This window comes from Crocodylus porosus, unplaced genomic scaffold (assembly GCF_001723895.1).
Source record: "Crocodylus porosus isolate Cpor-Errol unplaced genomic scaffold, CroPor_comp1, whole genome shotgun sequence".
NCBI lineage: Eukaryota > Metazoa > Chordata > Crocodylia > Crocodylidae > Crocodylus > Crocodylus porosus.
Window position 1 is genome coordinate 1,342,763 of NW_017728909.1, and position 9,679 is coordinate 1,352,441.

A 9,679-nucleotide genomic window follows, 5' to 3' on the forward strand; every position below is an offset into this window, starting at 1 on the left:
TGGGGGTGTTTAAGAGGAGGTTAGATGAACATCTTGCTGGGGTCATTTGACCCCAGTACTCTTTCCTGCCATGGCAGGGGGTTGGACTAGATGATCTGCTCAGGTCCCTTCCGACCCTAGAAACTATGAAACTATGAAAAGGCTGCCTCCGTCGTGTCTATAATTGCCCTCAGTTATTTGATGACTCATCAAATCCTCCCCTCAGTTCTTCTCCAGAGTAGATAACATTTTTTCAGCCTTTCCTCATAAGTCTTGCCTCCCAGACCCCTAACTCTTTTTGTTGCTTTGTAGTGGACTCTTTCTTCCACTTCCTTGAAGTGTAGGGCCTAAAACTGAACACAGTACTCCAGGTGAGGCCTCGCCAATGCTGAATAAAGCAGAAGAATCGCTTTCCTTGATTTGCAAGTGACACTCCCATTAGTAACTGAATTTATTAACTTACTTATTGCAGCAAGATCACACTTTGCTCCTGTTCTGCTTATGGTTCACTGTAAACCCCAGGCCCTTTCGTCTGATACTACAGTGTGGCCAGTCATTCCCCAGTCTGTATTTGTGCATTCAGTTCCAGCATCCAAATTATTAATTAACACTTTTCATTTATAGATCAGAAGAAAAGCTCTTTTCTACTTTTTTAACTCCCAGTCAGTTTCTTTACTTTGAGCTAGAAAATTGAACTGAACTAACTGAATAAACTGATATGAAGAAAATAGTTTCTGTGCAGTGGAGAAAAAGCTTCTGCTCCCAAAAGCTCTGGCTCAGGTGTTTAACCAATGAGTTCTACCAGCTGAGTGATTTAGCTGCCTTTAAAACTTTAGTGTCACAGAAACTGGTTAATATTTTATTTAATTTCGGTGTCCTCAGTAGATTATTATCAAGTTTAACTTTGTTATAATTTGAAAACAATTTTTAAACTCTAAAAAATAATGTATTTTAAGCTAAATATATGCCATTAACATTTTTTTTATCCGTTCTGAACATTCGAAGTCCCATGTATCTTTAATAATTTTCATCTCTTTATTGTGTAATTCCTTTTTTGGGTCTTGCTTAATTCAGTGTTTGTTTTAATCGATTATTTGTTGTATGTTGCAGGAGAGATGTATGTTTCTGAACGAGAGGGGAATGATTCTACTGGCAATGGAACAAAAGAGAAGCCTTTCAAAACTGCTTTAAAGGTATCTGCAGAAAGCACAAACATGGCCTTTTTCAAGTTGCTTTCTCTTGTTCTTAAAAAAAAAAAATCAACAAAACCCAAAATGATTCTTAAAAACCCTTGGTCCCAGCCCACAGCAGCAGTCTGCTCTTACCTCGCGCACAGATCCGGGGAGCACATGCCCTTCATACCTCCTCCAGGGGTACACACAACAGCAGGAGGGCACCCCACCTCCCATGAACTGCTCCCATCCCCACTCCCTCCCTCATGGCAGGGGTCTCAATCTGCCGCCCCCCCCAACAGACTTACCAGCTGGATGCTTCTCTCCAAGCTGCTGGGCTCTACATATTGGCAATCGGATAGGTATTGGCTGATATGGCTCATTAATAATTGGCTATTGGTATCAGCCAAAAAAATCTTTATGAGTATACCACTAGGGAAAAGACGTATCATAGAATAATTATGGAGCAAATGTGGCCTTTTGGGCTTTTGAAGCTGTGTTTATTCTTTAAAATTTATTCTTTAAATGAAATTTTATATTTTAATTTATGACCATCCTTTATGTGTATTGTGAAAATAGGTTGTCTACCAGATTATCTCTGACCATGTGGTTTGAGTTCTTTTAGTATCACTGATACAATCTGTTTCCTTTTCAGGCTTTGATGACAGTAGAAAAGGAGCCATTTCCTACTATTTATGTGGACTCTCAAAAAGAAAATGAGGTAATGTGACTTCAAAATGCATATTTATCATTTTAGATGCTAGTTTTTTTCAGTCTCAAAATAAACAAAAAATAACCTTTATTTATTTCTTTCCCTCGTTAACCTACCCAGAGATGGGATGTTATTTCAAAATCACAAATGAAGAATGTAAAAAAGTTGTGGCACCGAGAACAGATGAAGAATGAAACTAAGGAAAAAAGAGAGGTGAGGTACTGGATCTCTCTGTGATCTGCCAAATTGAAGCACTTCACTTGTTAAGAATGTTTTAAAAAAAAAAACAAAACAAAACCCTGCCATCCCCCCCATCATATTTCATTGTGGAAAATGGCTTATGATAATCCTGAAATTGCTGCATGGTGGTATGTAGATGGTGATGAAGATAAAAGAACTGGTTGTGTGCTAATTAAATTACAAATTACTTTACTATCCTGGCAAAATTCAACAATCTGGGCGTGTAAATAGCCTTGAAAGTTAAGCGTGAACAAACGGAATTCAGTCCTTAATTAGGTGGCTCTTTGATCATTTTTGTAATAAATATTTACAACTTGTTTTCACTGGATTAGGGCAAATAAATGGTTGACATCAGGAAGGGTGTAACTTTCAAGATATGATCCCTTTCTTTTTGCTTTCAGTGCCCTCTGAAACAAGGTACATGAGCACTTCTTGCTAGAGTTCTGATTCTGAAAATTATTACCTATTTATCTGTGGCCTGACATCTATCCTTTTGATGACAGAATACTGAGGCTTTATGTAAATTCCTCTCTTAGATTGGCATTATGAACTTATAGAGCTATCTGGAAAATGATACTGACGTATATTATCCAACTGCACCTATCGTTGGAATACTTTATTAAATGATCAACTATTTAAAAAACTAGGCCGAAGACCTCTTACGACGAGAAAAAAACCTGGAGGAAGCTAAGAAGATCATCATCAAGAAAGATCCCAGTTTTCCGGAGCCCAAATGTGTGAGTAAAATCTTACGTACATGATAATTCTGAGCACTACTCCACAGCGTTGTTAGCATTTTACTCCCTTGAAAGGTCCTTCTCTGCCTGTCTGTGTGTTCTTCTGTTTTGTCTCTTGTGGATGAGACAAATTATTAAGCCTGCTCAGCTCTAACTTGGGACTTTTCCTAAAATACACATGCTGAAGTGAAAGGTTGTTTGAAGGAATTCACTGATTTTGTTGCTGTTGAAAGTCCCTGGTTTTGTTTTGGTTTTTTTTAAACACATCCACAGTAGAATGATACATTTTATGATCACTGTGGTGTTGATGATAAAATCATAGGGAACTCAAAATCTTCTCTAATCTGACCCCACCCCTGAAAGAATAGAGAAGTATTGCTGATTGGAGAATTGAAGTTGAGCTAATATCTGAAAGGACCAATTTCTGTTCAGGTATACAGCTCTATTAAAGTTGGTGAATTTTTACAAACCTATTGTGGAAGCGGATATTACACATTCTGTTAGATCACATTTTTAACAGGTACTTTACATCATACATGGAAAAAATTCATTTTAAGCCTTTGACTTGCAGTCCCTTTCATAAGCTGTGCACAAACTATCCAGCAGTGGAAGACCAGACCAGTATGCTGTAGCAGTTCCGCCTTATGGATGGCCAGTGTCTTATCTTATCCAATAGATAAGTGTAACATTAGCTTGCTACTTGGTCTGATCTCAGCCGTACATCAGTTTTTCAGCAGTGACTTTGCCCTGGGATATAGGCTATGCAAAAAATCAAATGCTTCAGCTGACTTTGCTTCATTGTTCTGTGCCATTTGGCACAGGATGTTTACCAAGTGGTCTTAAAAATGAATTCAGAGAAAAGCTCCTTAGAACTTTTTTCAGGCTTTGATAACTTTGCTATTCATGGTCCTTTTCTAAATTGATTGGGCAAGTTGGTGCATTTGGAAACTTATGAGCTAAATATTGCAGATATTTCTTAGGTATTCCAACTTTAGATGCAAGACCAATTTCTTGATTTGCCCTTAGGGTCACCCAAGTTCCCAAGCTGTGTATGTGTTAAACAGATTGGTCATGATACCAGGCTTGTCGAAGCCTACTACTTTTGAATTTAACTGAGTACAGTATTCTTCCCTTTTCTTGCCTTAAACTGTTATACAATATTGAGGGATGCTGGTGTTTAATTCCTGTCTCTGCTTCCAAAATGACTTCAGTTCAGGAGTGAGAGAAGCTATTTCTTGGTACATGTTTTTTGCCAATTAATGCTTGTATTAAAAGTATTAATAACCCCTGCTTTACAGGTGAAGATTCGTGATCTAGAAGCACACAGAGGTCAACGAGTGAAGGTTTTTGGCTGGGTTCACAGGTTACGTAGACAAGGTAAACAGCCCTTACTGTAAGCAAGGTAAATACTTGACTCTTAAAAGTACTCAAATGTGCACAGAAAGGAGGAACACATCACATAAGCCTGAAAACCTTCACACTTCCAAGAAGACATCTGTTTGTCTCAGAATTTCACAGACCACGAAATAGGAATCCTTATGTGCTAAATAGGCTATTACAGCATTGAAGAAACTTGAAATGAATATGCAGCTCTTTTTCAGGGCTAGCCTCCAGTGGGGTTTTTAACTGGAGGCCAGTCCTATAGTTTCCTTATAACAATTTACCTTTTTTTTTTTATGATCAGCTGCTTTTTTATTAACACTGTTAGTGAGTCATTAAAAAGTAGCAAATATGGGATTAGTCTTGTTTGACATTTTTTTAAATGTGTGTAAAATTCTTAGAAACCTGGGATTTAAAAGGGACCACATGGGTCATCAAATCCATTCCCCTTCATTTGCAGCCAGCCTTATGATAAACCTTTGTTTGAGAGAGTCCACAAGACTATCTTCTTGTCCCGGTGGCTAAATATTTTTTTTTTTTTAAATAACAGGTTACAACTACTTTAAAATGATCAATGTTCTGGTTTGTACGATGGAATGAATTGGGGAGTATAAGACTTCTTAAGACTATCTAGTAGTAATCTGTGGTGCTGAGAATCATAGACCACATTCAGACTCATCTTGGTCATGTTAGAAAAGCTTGTAGGAGCTGGAAAAACATGCAGCTTCTGTGACATTATAAAGTTTATCACCACATTGTTTGTTCACTTAAAATAGGCATCCTCTGTGAAGTATCAGAGGGTAGAATGAACCGTGTGTGATATATGTGGCTCTCCTGACCTAAGAAAAATCCTGTTGCATGGAAATTTTATACAACCTGTTCTTTTCCCAGAAAGGAAAAGCTTCCATAGAAGGACTTACTTTAGGTGTGGATGGAGAGGGATTGCATCACTTTCTGTATGGTAGCTGTGAACTGTTTTCAGCAGTTCCACATAACAGATGAGTAACCCTCAAGGGTGTGGATCTGAGCACAGCCAACAGCCCTAGATGAATCAGCAAGCAAAATCCTTATCTTTTTTTAAAGTCAATAGCTATTTTGCCATTGACTTCAGCAAAGTGAGGATTTCACCCTGGGAATTTTGGGATCCCCCAAGTCCTGTAAGATTAAATCCCTTGTGCAGCCAAATTGTTCCTTGCCTCTTTGATGAACGAGGTACAGCTCTGTAAGAGGAAGTTCTTTTAGTTGAACAGACATTTGCAGATTTATTTTTTGATGAAACTGGGTGAGCAGTGACAGACTTCTCTCACAGATCACATAATGCTTGTCGGGTGTGGTCTGGTTTTGCTCTGTAAGTGATAAATTATCTGTGCCGTGGTTTGTTTGTTTTTTGTCTTTCATTAGGAAAAACATTGATGTTTCTGGTGTTAAGGGATGGCACAGGGTTTCTTCAGTGTGTCCTCTCTGATGAGTTGGTGAGTTGTGGGTTTATTTTGTTGTGTAATGGAAGTGGTATGATTAATATCTGATCCTATTTCCTCCATGTGGACCATGTGAAAGCTGTAGTTTAGACCTTCCATAATCCTTTAACAAATTAAAGTAGCACAATCTTAAGGAATCTTCTACCATCTTCTGGTCCACAGTGTGAGCTGAGGATAATTATGAACTTCAGATTTCCTCTTGACCCTTGAAGACTTTGCACCATAGTTGTAAATTTAAAAATGCTTCAACTAGAATTTTTTCTTTCTCATTCCTGCAGTGTCAGTGTTACAACGGATTGATCCTCTCAACAGAGAGCAGTGTTGCAGTGTATGGGATGTTAAACCTTGTTCCTGAAGGCAAGCAGGTGGGTATGATAAAGCTGTGAGGTTTTTTCACCCCTCTTCACCTGTCATCTAATCAGATGAACCAAGTGGCTCCTAATTTGGTGAAGAGTAGAGGGAAAGACTTCTTAATTCATTTCTAATAGGGACATTTGGCATGATATGTTGCATGTCATATTTATCTTTCTAAGACCCCTGCTACACATTACATATATTATGGAATTAACTGCTCAGTCGCGCAACAGATTTAGACTGGCTACAAATACTTATCACATAGTTAATTATCACTAGGGGTCCAGGTTTTCCATTTCCCACAGAAAAGTGGAGAAAACCACAGACTTCCCATTTTTATCACAGAAAACGCAGATTTTACTTTTTAGCAGAAAACGCTGCAGATTCTCCCTTTTGCAAAGAGCTCTGCAGGCTGGCTGCAGGGTGCTGTCGACACAACCGGGCTTGGCGTCCCCATATGCGGCTTCTTTTAAGGGCCAATAGTGCTGCTGGCAGTGAGGTGTTGGGGGCAGCTCTGGAGTGTCGCCGCCCAGCCGGCGGCGCATAGAGCCAGGGCAGCTCTGGAGTGACCGTCGCCAGCCGCTGCCATGCCCTGCACTGCTTGCCTGAGGTGCCGCGTGGCCAGCAAGGGAAGGAACTGTGGGGTGTGGCAGCAGCGAGGAAGGCGGCGTTGGCAAGGGGGGGTGGAGCCTCACACATGGTGGCTATTTCCACACCGCTACGCCCCTCTCTGCCTTACTGCAGTCAGCTGCACTCTCTGCAGGCAAACTGCACAGGGCAGCAGAGCCCCTCTGCAAGCCGCACACAAGCCAGCCAGCTGTGGGGGGCTACTTGCATGTGGCTGCCACCACCACCGCTGCTGTTGTGGCCCGCAGCACTTTCCTGCGGTGTAGTGCGGGTGCAGACCTGTGCCCACAGAGCTGTGTGGCCGACTGCAGGAAGGCAACGTGGGGCAAGGCGGCGGCGGTGGCTGCTGTGTGCGAACCACCCCCTATCAGCTGGCTGGGTGGCTTGTGTGTAACTCACAGAGGGACACTGCTGCCTTATGCCACTTGCCTGCGGAGCCACCACCACCTTGCTGCTGCGCTCTTCACTGCCTTCCTGTGGCTGGCCATGCGGCTGTACAGGCAAGCTCTGTGGGCACAGCTCTGCAGCTCCACAGGCAAGAGGTGCAGGATGCGGCAGTGGCCACCCGTGTGAGACTGCCCCTGGCCCTGGTCCTGGGAGCAGGCACAGACACAAACTCCGCCCCCCCCTTCCATTCTTGACCACTCCCGCTCCCCCAGCCCCTTCCCGTCCTTCCCACACTGACTTGTTGGAGTGTGTTTCTGTGCCTGCCTGTGGTGTGCTGCAGACTGTCAGGGGAGTGTGTTGCACCAGCAGGGCTGGCTGGGGGGAATAAGGGGCACCAGAAGGGCCAAAGGAGCTGGTTGGGGAGGGGCTTTAGTCACAGATTTTGGGGGTTTTATCAGAATTTGCAGGCTTTTTTATCAGGGAAAACAAGGTCCCTGATTAGCACACAGTTAGCTGGTTAATTGTGCAATAAGTGTAGACCAGCCACATGGTGCAATAAAAATGACTATCCAGCTATAAAAAGAGCGAAAGAGCTAAAAATTAGTGCTTGTAAAAACTCTATTACCTGATCTCAATCAGTTTCAATTTGAATGCATAGCAGGGCTCTAATTGGACATCCTTTCTATTTATTAGCTTGCTTTCCTGTGTCTGTCTGTGTGTGTCTGTAAATATTAAAAGACTGATAATGACAGCTTAGTCCTTCACAGCTGAGCTCTGGCTGTAGGTAGGTTCTTCATCTCCATACAGGAAAATGCACTGGAACATGAGGACCTTAATTTGACCTCTTTTTTTGAGGGGGAACACAGAACCAAGTAACTCGCTAATTTGGTTATGCCCCCGTTTGTGCTTAAGGGGTAATTTTATCTAGGTAACTAGGGAAACAGGTCAGAATACAATATGGTCTTCAACCAAAAACATAATAGGGCTTATGCTTTCATGGTGTTCCTTCATGATTGATCATGAAATCTAAATTGGAACAAGAGCTTTAACAATTAAGGATAGGAAGATTTCTGGCTTGTGTTTTAATATCTTCTCAGGCAAGCAGACACTTGACAGGTTATGAGTGAGTAATGCAACTTATAAACCTTATACTTGGATTTGGTTACCTTTCTTTTATCTGGCTTTTAGTACACAAAAGAAATGTAGTTCAGTGAATGAAAAGCTAACATAGAAGAGAAGGTCATCCTGATAATGCTTCAAATTGCTAATAGAGAACCAGGTTTAAAAAATGTTGTGCTGTTCAAATAGCCACTGTAGTTTGAGACGAATTGGGACAAATACTTATATTTTAGGCATGCCCCTTGATTCTCAATATCTACCCTCAAAGAAAATTCCCATTGACTACCGTACTGTCTTTGGAGAGAGTTCATGTCGTAAAGTCTTCCTGAGGTTGCTAAAGTATGGGGTTTTGCTAGAAAGGTATTAACTAGGCATTAAAAATAGAGCTGCATTTATTCCCACCCAGACTTCCTTAAACAAGTTTATTTTTTTTTTGTTGGAGGAGGTAGGGAGGAGGAGGGCGGGTTAGGGCACTATTTCACAATGGCTATTTGAGGTGCTCAGGTTTTTGGGGAAAGAAGTATTTTCATTTGTTAGCCACCAGAGGGAGCTCATGGAGCCTTAAACTCAGTACACCTTGTTTGTTTGTTTGTTTGTTTTGTTTAGAGCAAATAGTTGAACCTTGTAAGATCCCTTTTGAGTGCAATACCCTTGTTCTCGAGGTAGGTAGAGAATGTTCTGCTTTTATAGCAAGTGGAATTCAACCCAAAGCAGAAAGCTTACACACGCTGCTGTTTTCTGTGCTAAGCACAGAGATGAATATCCCTTCTAGCCTATTCTTAGTGGCCTGGCTCTTTTCTCCTTTTATAATAGGACAAATATCTCTTGATTTTTCAGTAGGAGTTGCATCCTTCTGCAAGCAAATGTGGCTTAAACGATAGACATACCAAAATAGTTTAAATGTTTCATTAGTGTGATCTTTTACAGAGGACACCTAGTCATGCATGTTATACTAGAAAGGGGGATATTCCACTTTATTTACAAGGGGAGTCGCATGCAAGTGGTGGAAAGTACCGTGTACCAGGTTATTAAAATTGTGACTATCACACTTCAATCTATTGCACTGAGTAATTTGTTCTCTAAGCAGGAGTAGCTTATATATATGTCAAATAAACAGTTTAAGTGGTTTTAGTTAAGGTAGTAGATTCTAGTATAGACTTGGCTTAAAAATCATTAGTTTCAAAAGTAGCATTAAAAAAACCCTTTGAAAGTAGAGGTTTTATAGTTTCATAGTTTCTAGGGTCGGAAGGGACCTGAGTAGATCATCTAGTCCGACCCCCCTGCCACGGCAGGAAAGAGTACTGGGGTCAAACGACCCCAGCAAGGTGTTCATCTAACCTCTTCTTAAAAAACCCCAGAGTAGGAGCCTGCAGCACTTCTCTTGGAAGTTGGTTCCAGACCCTAGCCGCCCTGACTGTGAAGTAGCGCCTCCTGATATCTAACCTAAATCTACCCTCTGCCAGCTTGTGACTGTTATTCCTGGTCATTCCTGGC

General features: G+C 41.2%; 1 protein-coding gene across 2 annotated transcripts in view; it reads left to right on the forward strand.

Moving 5' to 3' along the window:
- Window positions 1-9,679, forward strand: part of NARS (asparaginyl-tRNA synthetase) — a 24,527-nt gene that overhangs the window by 2,619 nt on the left and 12,229 nt on the right. Inside the window, exons 2-8 of one of the 2 annotated variants that reach the window (XM_019531747.1) lie at window positions 1,090-1,172; window positions 1,807-1,872; window positions 1,984-2,076; window positions 2,751-2,840; window positions 4,139-4,217; window positions 5,622-5,692; window positions 5,977-6,063. In XM_019531747.1, the coding sequence (XP_019387292.1) occupies window positions 1,090-1,172; window positions 1,807-1,872; window positions 1,984-2,076; window positions 2,751-2,840; window positions 4,139-4,217; window positions 5,622-5,692; window positions 5,977-6,063 (569 nt within the window). Of the gene's footprint in view, window positions 1-1,080; window positions 1,173-1,806; window positions 1,873-1,983; window positions 2,077-2,750; window positions 2,841-4,138; window positions 4,218-5,621; window positions 5,693-5,976; window positions 6,064-9,679 lie in introns of both variants that reach the window. The other variant, XM_019531746.1, reaches the window with a different exon arrangement.